The 17,955-nt window shown below is 35.7% G+C and overlaps 1 protein-coding gene across 1 annotated transcript in view; it reads left to right on the top strand.

Moving 5' to 3' along the window:
* Positions 1 to 17,955, top strand: part of FAT1 (FAT atypical cadherin 1) — a 94,361-nt gene that overhangs the window by 35,874 nt on the left and 40,532 nt on the right. The window contains exons 3-6 of the mRNA XM_058803051.1: positions 8,400 to 8,461; positions 11,209 to 11,538; positions 12,048 to 12,258; positions 16,443 to 16,582. Of these exons, the coding sequence (XP_058659034.1) occupies positions 8,400 to 8,461; positions 11,209 to 11,538; positions 12,048 to 12,258; positions 16,443 to 16,582 (743 nt within the window). The remainder of the gene's footprint in view (positions 1 to 8,399; positions 8,462 to 11,208; positions 11,539 to 12,047; positions 12,259 to 16,442; positions 16,583 to 17,955) is intronic.

The raw sequence follows: 17,955 nt of genomic DNA, 5'->3' as shown, positions 1-17,955 counted from the left end.
AAATGAAGGGTCAGTGACCACAGAGTAGTATTGGCTTCATTTTAACAAAGGAAATCTTTGTTGTTTAACTACTTGTGGGTTTTAATCCCAATTGACGTAATGTTTTGGAGGTTGGATAAAACCAGTGTTAGTATATTGCACGCTTATGTGATTTAAAATTAAATAAAGATCAAAATGTTGAATTCTTTCATGTAACTTCTGTAGCTGGTAAGCCATGCAGGCTGAATTATTGTTCACTTATGTCACACAGCTCGATGTGTATGTAGCAGCTCAAGTGTTTACCTGTGACAGGCAGAGAAAGTAAAGTATTTGATTATACTGTCTCTAGGACAGATTTTCTTCTTTACTGAAAATGTAATCAGAATTAGCCCAAATGTTTTTAAAAAGATTTTAATTCTGCAAAAAGCTACTTTGATTTGTCTTTTTAAAAGCACTTGAAGTGCTAGGTCTTTTTTTTAACTGGGAAAACAAGTTAATATCTGAAATTTCTAATAATATTTTCATATCCACTCACTCTACACTATTTAGAGAGTATCTGCAAATATAGAAATTTTACTATAATAGAGGCAGCTATTTTTAAAATTACTTGAAAGCATTTATGTTTTACTTTTAGTTAGATACATTTCTGGAATTTTCTACAATTATATGATCAATAAACATTAATTTTACACTTAATTTGAAATCTAGTTGAAATTGAAGTTGTACCGTGTTTGTTGTATTGGATGGCTTAGCTTTTTATGTAAACTATTTTTTTTTCCTTACGATGTACATAAATAATATTTGGACAGTTGCTTGTCATTGCTTCATGTTCAGATCACAAATATGATTAATGAGTATTCTGCTCAGCGAATTCCAGGATGCTGTTGAAATAGTTCAGGTAAGTGACTCAACTTCAGATGTGCACCTTGCAGTTATACTTTACAGTAGTAGGATTGAGTAGTTAAATTGCCTGGTTACAGACAAACATGGTGCCTCATGGTATGAAATATTAGCCATACTTTTTGATGCTGTATACAAAACTTGCAGTCTGTCTTGGTAACAAGCAGCAAACTCATAAACACTGAGCTGGACTTGATGATCCCTGTGTGTCCCTTCCAACTCAGCATATTCTGTGATATTAGTGTACTTCAGTAAATGGGCTGCACAAATACGCCCTTATGGACAGGGAGTTACCCCTTGTTTGATGCAGTCCTGGGTTGGGTAGGACTGAGATCTCAATTATTGCTTGACTTTTCATGGAGTACTATTCAAAGAGCAAGAAGTGTTCATCTGGGACAAATGTGCCAACAATGTTTTTTGTGGATGAAATCCGGAGCATATGCACTAGCATTTGAAACAGGAATAAGGAAATATCTAAGTAAAAAGAAAAGGTGATCTGAAGAGCAAACACAATGTAGTTCTTAATGTGTTTCAGACTTTTCAGTCTGGAGTTTACTTAGGTGTCTGTACACTGTGGGAGTGTCCTGTTGGCTTTTGCTTGAATGGCTATACATGGGAATTGAAGAGGAAAAGGCACCAAAACTGTGAAAGACTGTACTAGTCGAGTGCCATCATGTTATACTTAACAAAAAGGGAACAGTGACTTCATCAGGGTGTACTGCAGTAGGTTTCCATTTTAATTTTTTTAAAGCTAGGGTATTGTAACTCATTTGTGTAATTACCCTCATGAGGAAGTTTATATATGAAGTAGAAAATAAGTCCTTTAGCCCCAAAAGTGCATTTAGGCAATCCAGAAAAGTCTCCTAGCCACAGGCTGTGCACTCTGCTAGGCAGAATGAATCTTTGTTCTACCTAAAGAACTGCATAGCAAAAAAAGGTAAAATTCAAGAGGCCAGAGAGAGCAAGCAAACAACAGCAGAACTAAAGAAGAGAGTATATGGCTAGGAGAATGGAAAGAGGAACTCAGACTCTCAATTCTTCTTGAAAAGTGATACTATTTTTGAGATCTTTGTTGAAAGAACAGTAATGATTGCTTTTAAGTGTTGTACTTGAGCAGAAGAGGCATTTGCAGCCATTTAAGGTGCTTTTAAATTATAATCCTAGTTTATCTTGGGACTGTATATTTACAATCATATTTCAGCATTAGAAACTTACTGGTGACAATTCTGTTGCTGGTTTCGATGAGAGTTATTAAGGTGTGTAGAACAAGGAAGAGTTTAGGAATGAAAAGCAAGTGAAATTGCTAAGGAATTATCTTTAAGACTATGTAAACCAAAGTTCAGTTTCTTTATGATAAATTTGCTCCAGTATGATAGCTTGTTAGCACTATGTTGTATCTTTTTTAACTCAGCAGTCTGCCTTCATGCTGATGTAGGACAGTGGTGATATGTTAGACTTTGGATCTTATAATAGTCATCATTAGTCATTACATGGCTCATAAGACAGTTGTTTTTTTGCCAGCTGCAAAGCTGGAATCTCGTCTTCAATCCTCTGCTATTAATTTGTATTGACCTGGTTTTATTAACCTGTTCATTTGGTTTGGTTATGAAGAGGATTTTTGGCTTATGTAGAAAACAAGGTTTGACTGTAGTTTTCCCAAAAACTTACCTGAACATCTTCAGAAAGAAAGTGTGGGCCTTTTCTGATGGTCATTGATTGTGAGATGTTACATGTAAAACACAGTTAACTTTTAGTCAGTTGAAAGAAGACTGAATAAAAAGTTGTCTTTATGTGTCAAGTGATGAAATAATCATGGATTATTGTTTTATCAGTTATTTTCTTTGTATTTTGGAAAGTGCTGAGATATCAGAAGAAGTTTAAAATGATCTCATTAGAGGTCTTTCAGACAATGAGACACTCACTGTATTATGAGAGATGTCTGAGACATGATTTGATCACACCTAGTACTTCTGTGAGGAGGAAACTACTGATTTCTGTGAACTTCTTAGTCTGTCATACAAAAGAAAGATATATTCCTCTGTCTAGAAGGGAAAGCTGTCTTGAATTGGATATAATACACTACTTCTTAAATGACAAAGATTAGTAGGAAACCCTGCCTTGAAGTGAGACAGTATCTCTGTCACTTGAAGAGACATAATTGGTGTTCAATTTACAGAATATTTGCTGTAATTTGCTCAGTGCTTTTGGGCTGTAGTAGTTATACAGTAGTTAACACGATTACCATTACAGCCATGTGTGAGTTTAAAATCCATGCTTCCTTCAAATCTTAAACTGATTTACGTATTAAGACCTTATAAACAGATCTGAAGGCATAACAATATGTTGAGAAAAGAAAACCCTTTAACATTCGCTAGTAATTTGTTGGTTTGGAGGTTGAAATGGGGGAACGAGAGCTAAAATAATAATTGACTAAGTTACAGTAATCATAACTGAGAGTTTAAGTGATAATTGACTGATGCAATCCAGAGCAGCCATTTCTGCTGGTTAGTTATGGTTTACATTTGACACAGAGGACAAAAGCCACATTGACCAAATATGTCCTCATTTTTAGTTTATGACCTGTATCTGTTGAAGTTAGTGATAAAAAAAATTGTAGCTGCTTCCTTAATTCTTCAATGCAATGCATTCAAAGATCAGAGAAACTGTATTTGTTTTTGTATGCTGCAATGCAAATAGTGTTATACTAATTCAAATCAAGCCTATCAGTCCAAACTCATTGGAGGCAGCATGGTACACTTGGCATCTGCTTTAGTCTTTTGGTTCATTGTGGGGGTTAGCCATGTCTAACAGGCAAACTCCCTCCCATCTGCAGAATCTTCATCCTCTCAATCTGAATGTGCAGTTGGAAAGTCTGCAGGTATTTGTGAAAGCACAAATGCATGGGGATGCAGGATGTATACACAGCAAAATAAAAACTTTGAGCCTTTCTCCTCCCCTTGGAAAGACCACTTTTTCTGATGCCACTTCTTTCATCGCTGAGATCATCCATGCCATAAAGATAGCTAATAGGTAATTCTTAACGCAATGCCCACCTAATATTCTATGGGTTTTTTAAGGATATTGTCATTTTGGCATTGAATGAAAATTGTTGATGTGTTAGTCTTCAGAAACAGAGATAGTGTGATGTAGCTGGGAACCAGTGTGAAATAAATCCCTGCTAATATCTGATCTCTGGTGCTAATTTCTACTCCAAATGTAGAGTTTTATTCAGATTTACATAATTGTACATTGCAGTTGCATTTCTGTATATTTGTTTTGCTGTTATTTAAAATGGAAATCTGAAGTAAGTTTTATCTGAATGCAGCTGTAATTCTCTTAGTTTTTGGGTAGACATCAAATAGACAGCAGGTATCCTCAGAATGTAAACTCAGATAAGGAATGAAGAGAGAATAGAGTTGTATTTGCTGCTCGTGCATTTTGTTTTGTTTTATTTGTTACAGATGTTTCCAGTTAGTTTCAGTTGATTCTAGTGACTCTCCAGCTAGTGAGGCAGAGCAGCTATGATTTATCCAAAGACTCTAAATTATTACGCTGCTGTTCTGAAAATGTTTCTAATGAGGCAAGTTTTTAAATATTACTAAATACAAAAATGGCACCAATTTACTAGAGATACAATTTCCTCATTATCTTAGAAATGTTTTTTATGAACTTGCATTTCTCAAGAATGATTGACATATCTTGCCATAGTGACATTGATTTCAGGTAAAATAAAAGTCAGTGATGTAACTTACTGGAGCTTATTGTTCCTGTTGGTTTGGGGAGAGGGGAGCTGATAAAAGGAGGCAGAAGCAAAATGCAGGAATATGGCTACAAAACAATGCTCTGAGTCAGTTTTGCTTTGAAATAGAATGGTTTGTCACAAGTGACCTGTTTCTCACACATGCTGTTATTTCATTCAGTAATAAACACATTCTCCCCACCTCATAACAAAGATTTCAAAACTGAATGTTTTACAGACTTCTTCAGAGCTTAATTGAAATATTTTGCTTGCCGCTCCTTTGGGGATGTGGCGTGTGCAGAAATGTGGTCATGAATTTATTTTTGTAGAGGGAGGGGCACAGCAAGGATATATACAAAGTGTTACAGAAAATAGAAGGAGTTCCATCTAAAAAAACTTAAGAACAGAGCAGACTGGTGACTTCTGTTGCAGGGAGCTAACTTACATTAGGTCCAAAGATTGTCCCCAACCCTCTTAACAGGCAGTTACAGTGCATAGGAACACTTGACCTTATTATCACAGCAGTAGTTCAGGAAAGCTCTTCAACAATGGATAAAATCTGTTGGTGCAGCATTAAACATTCTGTAATATAGAAAACCCTGGCAAGAATAGAAAAATGTAGCGATTGCAATAATCAAACCTTTTATAGTCTTAAGCTGAAGCGAGAAACTTTGCTGAAGCTAAATTTGCACTTAGGAAAGTGTCTGTCAGTAAAGAGTTAAATAAAAAGAATGTCATGCATGTGTATGTGATTCTAAATCCAGAAGTGTTACATTTCCTTTGTTGGCATTAGTTTCTGCTGAATATACAGGATATATATGGTGAAGACTAAGCCCTTCTGTTATTGGTCTGAAGTGTTTTAACAGAAGTGTGGCATGCTTGGCTGAAAAGACTGGAAGTTTTAACAGATCAACAGATCAAAGTTTTAACAAGATTGTTCTTGCTGGATATTTTTCTGCTTACCTATTTGTGTTGTATTGACCAGCTTCGTTAACAGGAATTTTATCTGGAGCAAGACTTCCTTTAAGAATCATTAGTGTCTGAAGTAGTGGTGCGTGGTAGAATTTTGTTTTGAGTGCTTAAAGCAAAAGCTTTTGAATGGTCTTTTGATTGATATTTGGTTTTCTCCAAGTATTAATTGCCATCTTTAGGAGTGGCTCCAGTCTTCATAGCTCTTGATGAAAAATAAAATGGATAGGAAGCTATTGAAACGTGCCATTTTCCTGATCTCATGTAATCCTCTACTTGCTGCTGCTGTGAGAGATGGAGTCTTATTATTGTCAGAGGATGTAGACTAACTATTGAATATTCAGGGAAATGCAAGCATTATGAAGTAATTCGGCTAGGTTGCTTTATTTTTCCTGTGTTTTTTTTAGGTTTTCCCCATTTTCAGCTTAGCTGTCCAACAATAGTTCAACAAAGCTTTTTGTGGCTGTGCTGCAGTCTACCCTTTTCTCTTGTAACTGTGGTGAGCCTTGAGATTAATGCTTCATGGGAGGGTTTGTGCTGGCTTTTTACAGAGGTACTCAGTAGAAAGAGGGTTTAGGAGAACTTGTGTTTCCTGAAGTCACCTGCAAGTCCCTTTGCTGGAAGGAAACAGATGAGGTGGCAGCTGTGCCACTTGTGCCCTTCCAAATAACAGTCCTATTCTGTTTCCCATAGTGCCTGTAAAAAGAAAATGTGTTATCTAGACTTGGGCAGAAAAGCAAAGCTTTTTAGAATATGTGACAATAAATATTTTCAGTTGTCATTGTTCACAGCTCTGTAATATCCGTGTGAAAATATTATCTCAAGAAGGTTAATAGACAACTGTAACATCATATTCTCTTTCTTCCCTTACCTCTTCCTAAATTCACAGTAATGATGCAACCTTTTTCCTTGTAGTTTGGCTTGTTTGTTTTAGGGTTTTGTATGTTTTAATTTTCATTCTCCCTTTCTTTGTAACAATGGACAATTCATAATACCAAAAGATATATCCTAACAATAGCAAACGTATCTTCTATGTGCTGTAAAAGCATAAAAATAAAGCAGGAGAAGATGACATATCATTGTCAAGAATACTAGATAAATAATACATTTGATATGATGGCAAACAAAATTGCAGGAAAAACAAGGGCAGATTTGACCATAATTGGAACAGCTGTTATTTGCACTGTCTGTTTTTTGCAGGATAGTTGTTTGAACAGTTGACAGCTGTAATATCACCTTATATAGGTTTTGTTCATATTATTTAGTGTGGGCTGTCTGTTTTGTTGGTATAAGTAGACTACAGCTGTTTTTGTCAGAAGCGCTGAGTAGCTATGCACCTGTGGTATACAATCCTGTTTCTCTTGGCCTTTCTCTTTTAAGTGAAATTTGAGGTCTTGATTGCTTTTCTTATAAACTCTGCTTTTTATCAGCCAAGAGAAAATTGAAGGCTTTTTTATTGTAGCAGACAAGCTTTGAAAACTTTTAAAGTGGATTTTAATTTTCCTTATATAAGGTCATATTAATAAAAAACTTATTCTGTAGTTAGAAAATGGAACATGAAGTATGCCACTTGTATTTTGATCTATTTCATTCTTCATTGGGTAATTGCTTTTCTGTTTTCCAGTTTGACATTATGGATCAAGGTGGCAATGCTTTCCTCTCGCTATCAAAAGCTGAGATAGTTGCATAAAATGTCTTCTGACATTGCATTTTCCTCTGTGTTGCTGCTTCAGGGAATATGGGACGCTTTGCTCAGTAGTTGCTTAAGCCGGGCAAATCCAAACCTTGGAGTTTGCTTCATGAAAGGCCAGGTTGGGTCTAGCAAGATTTACTAGCACAGGCTCAGTCCCATGTGAACGCAGCAATGGTATTTGTGGGGCCAATTTGTATGTCTGAAAATGTTGGTTTTCAGAGGTACAAGTTAATTTTCAGAGGTACAAAATGTCTTTCTTTGCTTTTGTGCAGTAAAGAAACTGAATTCTCATGTGGCTGCACCCATTGCACAGTTAACTCCCCCAATAGCAAATCATTCTGCTATAACTGAGAGTTGAGCAAGTTTACTTTTTGTGAAACTCAATAGTTAAAATTGTGAACTAACTGTTAGGGAGAATGAATTCAAATAAGATCCTTCTGTATTAAATTTCACTGTCTTTTTGTTACTTCTTACTCTTTGATTTCCTTCATTTGAAAAAAATCCATCATGCCTTCCTAATCTTGCATCAGGAGTGTATCAAAGTCTTGTGATAAAATGTAGCATCATGCATCAAAAACTTGTGGTTCTTCTCTGCTATTGTCAACAGCACGTGTTTGACTGCTTGTCATTGTGAAATTAAGTGAACAAATTGCTCTATTTTTTTCTATTATTATTGCATCTCTTCAGGTTATCCTTCTTTTGCCTTTATCACTAATAATACAAATAGGTGTTTCTCCACAAGAGACAGGTAATTAATTCAGTTAATGTCCCTCAGCACCCTTTGAAAAAGGCATTTGAAAACAAGATTTCATGTGGGAGAATTGCATTCATTACTCTGTCAGAAACATAACACACACAGTTGTGTTGGAACACTGAACTGTGTTTGTCTTAAGTGTTAAAACAGCTTAGTTTTCAGATTGCAAAGAATATTTTCACAGCTTTTAAGGATGGGGAAACCCCTCATCCCTTCCCTTAATGAAAGCATAAATTCTACAAAAATGGAAGTGGCCACCTAAGAAGAAATTGATATTGAGGATACCAGTAACTGCTGATTTAATCTAACCTTCATTCAGATGATTTTCTTGAAGGATCTGATTAATTATTCTCTTACATTTGCAGGGCTAATTACAACCACATCCAGAAAACTAGACCGAGAGCAGCAGGGAGAGCACATACTGGAGGTAAATAATTTATTTAGATTGCCGAAAAACAGTGACTGTAAGTTCATTGCTCTTTACAGAGAATTAAGTCTGCCATGAAGAATTCAAAAAACTGGATTTCAGAAGTAATTTCCTACTGTGTTCATTATATTGCAATGCAGATAACCACCTATCTTATAAAAACTGTGTGTTGAGACTTTTGCTAAAAAAGAGTAAAGGTACAGATTGAATGCAATTATTTTTTTCTGTATCTCAAAACAAAGATTTACATTCAAATGGTACAAAGGCATGATTGTTAAAAGGAGTGTGATTCCTCTTTTTATCTTCCTGTGTAATTATTGGAATAGCTATTTTAGCCTAACTTTTGCTGAGTATAGGCTTCTGCAAAAGAAGTGCAGAATGTTTTTGTAATACAGAGAATACAAAAGGATAGTATGTGAGTAGCCTTATTTTTCTGCATAACATTCTTACCAGTCTCATCAGTTGCAAGACGTGCATTGTAGAGCCTGAATCCAAGAGCATGAAATTTGTGACATAATGCTTTTATTTAACTACAATTGATTAATTGCCTGGAGTTTATTCTCTTATTCTCTGTCAAGGAACCTGAAAGGAAAACACATAGAGAACTTTGTCATCCAGTTTCACAATGTTGTCAAGCAATGTAATGGTGTGGTACTTCTCCTGTAATGAAGACTTAATATTCACAGTGATCCTTATGTCCTAAGATTTATCTGTAGTGTTTATTGTGTCTGTTGTCCTGGATGACAGATAAAAAACTGCAATGGGAGTTGGCCAAATTAATGTTAAAGACAGAGAAGCACCTCTAGACTTACTCAAAACTTGTGAAATCCTTAGAAAGGTGTTCCAATAGGAGACAAATGACTGCAGAGGCGTGGAGATTAATGTATTTATTCTCTGATAGCACAAACTATCCTTTTGCATAATTGCAGTATATGTGCAGTCTTCCTGGGCCTTTTGTATCCCTTTGGTGCATTGTGAGCTGGATTAATGCAGCTGTTGGACCAATTTTTTTAATCATTATTTTAATTTCTGTATCAGCTTTGAAAAGAATGCTTTGTACCTAAGTAGCAGTGGGGCAGAATTTCTTCTGCAGCGTGTTTCTAGACGTAATAGTAACAAAATTAATTAAACGCAAATCTGATATAGTACTAGACATAATATTCCTGTATATTTTAAAGTAATTATATAATTCTCTTTTCAAATTTGCCTCCTCAGATCAGTTGTCTCAGTTTCCCAAAGCACTTTGTGTCTGTTTTGTCTTATTTCTTGACCACTGCTATGTATATTGGTTGTAAAATTGCTAAATCATGATTTTTACTTCTCTATATATTATACTGTATTTTTAAAATTAGATTTATTCAGTAAATAAAATGAGCTGTGGATTGTTTTCTGATCCTGAGGCGACGCGGCCCATATGGCTTTGATTGCTTACACCTTATCCCTGGAACAGGGTGCCCACATGTTGAAAATTGTGTCTGAATTGTGTGAATTCTCAGGCTGCAGCTAAACAACACGTGTGTGTGCTACTTGTTCTGGGCCAAAACTTATGCCAGAAGTCACACTCATGGTGTAATGTTATGGGCAGTTGTCTGCTTGCAGTCATGCTAATTTAAGTTTAATTTATAACCTTAAGCTAACATGTACAGAACTCAGAAAGTTTATTTTTAGGATTACAATGTCACGTAACGGTACCTAAATCCTCCTGCTTTCATCATTCTGTATAAAATAGCAGTTTAAGCTCATTCTCTTTAGTTTGGAACATTGTTTATTGCCTGCTAGTGTAATTTATAATTCTTTGTTAATTTTGAATCCCAACTGGTTGCTAAAGTTTTAACTAAAAGTCTGTGAAGAATGTGACAGAAGAGCTCTTAACTACAGAGCCACACTGACAGACAGCCTGGCCTAAAGTAGCAGTTTTCCCATGTGTTAGTTTTATGTTTACAACTCTGATAATAGGTTGGAAAGAAACCTGGAAATGCACAGAATGGTGGACAGACCCAAGTGCTAAGCTAATTAATTGAGCATTGAAATGTTGGCCAGATGGGTCGGTGGTTTTATTCCTTTTCAGTATTAAATTTGATCTTTGATTGAACTTCTGCTTACATAATAGTAACTAACATGCCCCATTTTTTTATTCCCAGTTTGTGTTTTTTGGGTTCCAATTCACACTTTCTTATGCATTTATTTTAGCTTAGCTTCATGTTATTCTCTCATATCTTAGTGTACTCTTGGTCGTCAGTAATGCCTTCAAAACTGATGTTGCATTCAAATCAAATAGATGTTTCTCAAATTTGCCTTTGTTATTTGCTTGGTTCAGGGCAATGCTAATTTTATGTTAATTGCCATATTATCCCATTCGCCTTGTAATATCCTCATTTGGGATATGCTTCAATTGTCTCATTGGGTGTGGTTGGGGTTTTTTTTGAACTGAAAGTTATGTGGTGGTGTTCCATTACAAGTCCTAAAGGGAACAGATATTCAAATATGTGGAAATCACCATCTGTTAGACATGAGCATGAATATTTGCGTTTCATGTTGCATTAAACGTGTCAAAATATTAGGATAATAGTTGAATATACTTTTGAGTACCTTTTGTAAATACTTAATAGCTTTAGGCAAGTGCTTCAACTAAAGTTAGGGGATAACTGTACAGTTGTTTAGGCAGCTGTAGGAAAACCTCATTTATGGAGGAGCATTGTTGAAGGACCAAGTTTGAGCTCTAACTTTACCCTTGTTAATAAAAACAGGTAACGGTAACAGACAACGGTACTCCCGCAAAATCAACAATTGCACGGGTGGTTGTGAAGGTCTTAGATGAGAATGACAACAAGCCACAATTCTTGCAAAAATTCTACAAAATTCGGCTTCCGGAGCGTGGTAAGCCTGAGCGAGAGAGAGCTGCCAGGAGAGAGCCAATCTATCGAGTTATTGCTGCAGATAAAGATGAAGGCCCCAATGCAGAGATCTCCTACAGCATTGAAGACGGTGATGAACATGGCAAATTCTTTATTGAACCAAAAACTGGAGTGGTTTCATCAAAGAAGTTTTCTGCAGCAAGGGACTACGATATCCTTTCAGTGAGTGAAAATCCTGTATATCATGAATATGTAACGTGTTCTTTTATCTGTTCATTTCTTATTCAGTAGCTGGCAGGTGAGTGACTGCAGTATCTGAAGGAAGAAAGCTTCTACAAATCCAGAAGTATTTTTTTTTGTGTTTGTTTGGTTTTTATTGAGGGATGATTTGAGATGTTTGTATTGTGTATTAAGAACTGCCGTTCTTTCCCAGAACTTGGCAGATAATTTATGTGATGAGGGAACATAAGCAGTCAGTTTGACTCATCTTCAGGAAGAAAGCAAAATAAAAGTGAATTTGTGGTAACAGTTTGTGCTGCTATCAGGTGCTGCATACTTTTTCTCCATTTGCTGCCCAGATAATGAAGGGCAAGTGGCACTTTGAGAGACACTTAACCTTTGTGGAAATATCTCACACGAGCAAACATGCTTGGAGCTTATTACTGCTTTCTATTTATGTGACATAATGATTTATGTGATCCTGTGGCCTAAAAGTTGTGTCTGTTTCGCAGATTAAAGCTGTAGATAATGGTCGCCCACAAAAATCTTCGACTACGCGGCTTCACATAGAATGGATTCCAAAGCCTGTCCCACCCACAGAGCCTATTTATTTTGAGGAATCATTTTTTTCTTTTACGGTGATGGAAAGTGACCCAGTTGCTCACATGATTGGTGTAATAGCTGTTGAACCTCTTGGAACACCACTTTGGTTTGACATAACGGGTAAGGATGCCTTAAGGGCCTTTATTATTAGAAACAAATGCATGGAGTCTGAGATACTGGAGGGCTCATTGTAGCTTGATTTTAATCACTCTTCAAATAAATAATGTAAGGTTTTGACATTCCTTAAGTGCAAATGTGGATTTTATAAGTCAAAATTATTTAATTTTTATCAATGCCACTCTGTACCAAAGATTAAAATTAAGTTGCAAAGTATCTGCTGTGTTGCAGTTTTAAAATTGATTTCTGAATATTGAGTCACTTCAATGAAAACTAATGAAGTCAATCTCATAGACTGTATGATAGGAAAGGAAGTCAGAGGCTAGTTTTCTGCAAAGCAGGATAGTACGTTCAAAAAGAAGTTTTACTGTTCACATGGGTTTCTTCTCCTCTGGGCTGCTTCTCAGTTTGCTGTCCTTTGATTCAGTACTAAAAGGAAAGCTTGCAATGTTCCTAACCCCAGCAATCTTCTTCTTGTACTTATTCTTTCTACTAAATCATATCTTAACCTCTACTATTGAAAGGCAATTTCTAACCAGTAATAATGACTGCATGTCGATTTCAAGGTAACAAAATTAATAGTACTTTTTTGAAGTTCAGACTTAGTCACTAGACTTATGAGCACCAGTAATACACAGACTGTTGACTGTGTAGCTGGTAGTCAAACCAAGTTCTGTTGCGTGCCAAGTGTGTTAGAATCAAGGAGAGTGACATAGCTTTTTTTCAGGAGAGGTGCCTTGTAATGAACTGCTTCTAATCTTAAATGAACTCTTTCTCTCAGTCTGCTAGATTTTTGATAGATTTATGATTTTTCTACTACATTCACAAGGGAAGGATCTTTTTCATCTTAGTTACTACTGAAAACTTTAGCCATTATTATGATGTTAAGCTGCTGGGAAGAGCATATTTTTAATTAATTAATTTATTATTTTAATTTATTTCTCAATAAATTAAGTATTTTAAACATCTGTTTTGCTGGTATGTATTTCCTGAGGTGTACTGAGAACAACAACAGTTAAAAATAAAGTTTATGAAACTAACACAAGTAGCAGGAATATACAAATGCCAAATTTCAAAAAATTTTCAAGCACATGCAAACAGATACAATTCTTCCCTAAAATCATGCTTCATGCATGAACAATCTACGATAATAGTGATAATCATTGCCAATGCATTAAATACTTACAGAATTACAATATATTTTTTTAAAATGGTTCTTTTAAATGTATTCTTGAAAAAAAAAAGTTCCTGTCCAAATAGATTATAATTGATAAAAAGTGTTGGTGTTTAGACAAACCTAGATCTGTACAACTCTCTAGTGGGACTAAAAAGTTGAGGATGCTTTCTTGCATTCTTCTAGGAGCAAAGTTCTGCATTTGATGTATTTTGGAACTGAGGCTACTTTTTCATTGTTCTCCCAAACACACTCAGGGATGTGGGAGTAGAAAAGCAGAAGGTAAAAAAATAAGTGAGCAGGAGAAATGAGAAGGTATTCCAATTCGAATTAGGGAATCCATAGCAAACAAATATCTGTGGACCGAAATGAGTCCATTAAAGGAAAGGTTAAGAAAGTGACATTGTCAGAGAAAGGTGAGCAGTTCATGGAGATGAAAGAGAGTAGATAGAATAGGCCTCAGAGGCTTCTTGGAATCTGAGCACATTACAGCAGTGATTTTTTTTTGGAGCCTTTTATTAGCAAAATTTGTTAATTAAATTGGGGATGTACTTTCCTATTGTTCTTAGCGTGCCTCAGTTGTTATGCACTGTGAACAGTGTGTACATCTGAATAGATTTCTAATTGATAGTATTATTTTGATCTGCTCCTTCTAAGTGTGCAGCACAGTTGGACATTTGCATATTTTTATTGTATGCCTAATGCAGAAAATGAATGATCTTTTCCTGCTCTTTTTAGAAAGACATATACAGAAAACTCCATGGGGAAAGAGCATAACTTGTCCAGGCATTGTTAAATAAACCATTTTATTTTGACGGTTTTCTTAGTAAAAGTGTTTTGGAAAATTTGATATATGATCATATTGTGAAGTTATGGGCTACTCTTACAGGTGGTCACTTCACCACCCTCTTTTACTGTTTCTAATAGCATGAATGAATTTGATTGACAGCTTTCCTTTGTGTTCTGTGCTTGCTTTCCATGCTTTCTTTCTTTTTGGCTGAGCCAGGAGACAAGCTTGCTAGTGAAGTATTTTACATCTTACAGATGGCTTGTGACCTGAACTGTACAGCAGAAGGTATCTGCTGAGATCACATAATTTATTACCAGATTATGAGATCTGAAATGAAAGCGTACATTTATAAACTATTTATTTTATTAACCCTTCGGAAATCAAAGTGCTCACGGTTGCATTTGTGACAGGTTCGTTTTTGTTTTGTTTTGTCATCATTACATTTATACAGCATCAATTCTGAGCATCCAGTTTTGGCTTTGGCCAAAATTGTTACTGTTACACTTCAGTGTACTAGATGCAGAAGTTTGGGTTGAGTTCTGCTTCAGCGGATCACCAGATATCACTGCTACTACAAATACAGGCAAGGCCCTGGTGATTTTCTTGGTAAGGAAGGGAAAAATGTTGGTTAGAGAGCTTGTCCTTGTGTCAGGAAAACTGACTGAACCAGTTCATGCTCATTCACTTTACTCTTCCCTTAAAATGTAGAGAACATCATTGAGACATCTGAGAAAATAGTTTTGCCTGCCAGCTATGAAAGGAAAAACTAGATTCACCTTCTAAAACTGACATACTACACAAAGACCATTAAAAAAATTCATCTTTTAAGAAAAAACCTGCTGCCTTTCATCATGTCCAGTTTCTATCCATTTGAGTGATTCAGAAACTGCTGCTGGACCAGTAAGAGGAGTTGGCTTTCAATTGAACTAGAAAAATTATGTGATGTTGGTCATTACCAAATATCTCAAATCCAGTGAAGCAGAATCCAGCCCATCTTTCCTAAACTGATATGTTTGTCATGCAACCTTCTAAAAGTGAAATCCTTTTTACATGTGAATGGGGGCTCATTTCAGTATTTACTGTTTTTTTCTTGGACTAAGTTCAAATTTGCAACATTTGGAACTTCACCGTCTCACTTCTAAGCTTGGCTTTTCATAAAACGCATTTAGTGATTTGCAAAGCTTAGCATGTATAATCTTGTTAAAGGAAAAAAAAGCACTCAGATGATATCTGAATGCTATCTGCTAGCCTTGTAAAATATAATTAGAAAAACACATGCCCATAATTAGGAAAAATTGGTTTGCCATATCTAGCACTGGCTTGACCAAAATAAGAATTGATTCTTCCATTTTAGGCACTTTATTGAGAGGTCTAAAGCAATTGTAGTTAAATGGCAGTATTCATCATCACTAATAGTATTTGGACTTAATGGACATTGCATTCTCAGGGCAGTCTGCTCCAAGTGGCAAGATGATGATCAATTAAATGTTTAAACAACTGAGTGTAGCTATTGATCTACACAGTTATTTAACTATATTTCAAAGAGTAATTTGAAAGTTTCACAAGGGAAATTAAGATAATTTGCTTCAGAAAAGGAACTTGACCATAATTAAACATCGGATTTAAACATTTAGCACTATTCTATCTCAGTAAGACTGAGATAGTAAATTCCTTAGATGCTCAACATTAAGATGATAATCCTTTGGAGGTACTGCAGCTTTTTCAGCCTTATCTATAATCACATATGAATATAATAATATGTACTCTGCTCCAAAAGACAAAAATTTGACTGTATGTCGAATGGGATTTTAATGTATTTTGATAAAAAGTATGTTTTTCACTTATTAGCTGATAATCTGCCCAAAAGAAACTTGCATTTGGTGCAGTAATTCTCAATTTCCTGCTGTATGGAATCATTAAATTCCATGGTTTTGGTTTTTTTTATAAGTAGTGAATCTTGCTAATAAGAATGTCCCTGATGACTTCCCATGAGCCGGGCAAGTCAGCTTTGTCCAAAACTACTCAGTTTTAAACATCTATTAGCAGCATATCAGGTTACCAGGAAAAAAACCTAAAGTATTTAAACTAAATGTATGTATAAATATATGTATATATATTTCCACCTTCATTAAGCATTGGAAGACAGAACATGATCATACATAAAAACGATGATACAAATAATGCATTTTATTAACTTCTCCCTCTCACAATTTCCTGAACAAGGTGGCAACCATGACAGTCGATTTGATGTGGACAAGGGCACAGGAACTATCATTGTTGCAAGACCTCTTGATGCAGAACAGAAATCAAATTACAACTTGACAGTAGAAGCAACAGATGGAACCAGATCTATCAGCACTCAGGTAACAAACTTTCTGATGAAGCACTTGTAAAAAGAGTATGCAGCTGGAGGATGGGGAAGCTGTTGGGTTTTCTTCTCACCATTTTTTTAATCCTAGGCAATGAACATGGTTTGTTTAAATTAGAGACTTTGTCTAAAATTCAAGTGAATTCTGATATTTACAGACCCATGTTGTTTGGTGGTTTAGGTGTAAAGGTGGTGTGTTACTATACTGTAGTCTGAACCAACAGTTTTTAAGTTATAACATGTTCCTGCAGCTAAATAAATGAAAACAGAAACTAAGCCCCTGCATGCATGACTCTCTTACAAGAAAAGGATTTATACTACTCATCTGAATTACTCCTCCTTACAAGCTTCTCCAAAATCACTACATGAAGTGATTACTGTACTTGAAATTTAAAGACAACTATTTTAAAATTTTGTGGTTCCCCTCCCCCTGGAAGATCTGTGGATGACCAGTTGTACAATATCCAAGAAACTAAGCTGCTTTTTCTGCATAGCGTATGTACAGAAACAAGGTTTAGATTATAACATCTCTTTGTATTCTCCCAAATACTTTATTTTAGTTTTGGTGAAAGTAGAGATTGTTTAGCAATCTCCAAAAAAGCAGCAACCTCAGACAAACCAATGTTTTAAAATTACCTTTTTACTAAAGCTCTCTCTGATGGTGGCAATTCTTTGCAGTTGGACTAATAAGTTCACTTAAAGCTGCAGAAGCCTTTTATGACAGTATTGTCTAATTCATAGTAAAGTAGTTTATGATGCATATTCCACCTGTTTTTGCCATCTAGCGTCTTTCCCCATCCCAGAACCTGAATATATTTGAGAATACAGCTTAGCTGAGGTTGGTGTGAGTAGAGCCATGATTTTAGAGGAGCTTCTCTTTTCTTCCAGATAGAAAGGAAAGGCTTTATTTACTGATTAAAGACTGTTGGGCTTGGACAGTGATGTGTCTATATTACCTACCCCTATCATTGACCTTCCCTTCAGACACTCAAAGAGCAATAAGTGGGTTGCTGCTGTCTTTTCTGTACATGGAGATCTGTGCTACAGATACAATTTCTTCTTGTTCAGCTTCTGTGCAGTGCATATGTTTTTCTGTAATGTTTTCTAATGTCTTATGTGTTGTCTTCTGCTTTTAGCCAGAAGATGTTTTTTGTCAATGTTAAGGATTTTAAACAGAATCTTTATTGAGGTGGCTGCATGTCTGGAGGCTTGATAGGTCAAATAGAGTAAATTTGATAGTAGAAGGTGACCAAGTTTAGCAATTTCCTTTAAGAAATGCCTTCTCTTAAGAGGTGACAATTGTGAGTGATTTTTCTAGACCATGACTCTTCAAAGGCAGCAACATGTTTCCCAGTAGGAGGTTTCTGC

Source organism: Ammospiza caudacuta, chromosome 4 (genome assembly GCF_027887145.1).
Source record: "Ammospiza caudacuta isolate bAmmCau1 chromosome 4, bAmmCau1.pri, whole genome shotgun sequence".
Lineage (NCBI taxonomy): Eukaryota > Metazoa > Chordata > Aves > Passeriformes > Passerellidae > Ammospiza > Ammospiza caudacuta.
This window is presented reverse-complemented; position numbering and strand designations above follow the sequence as displayed.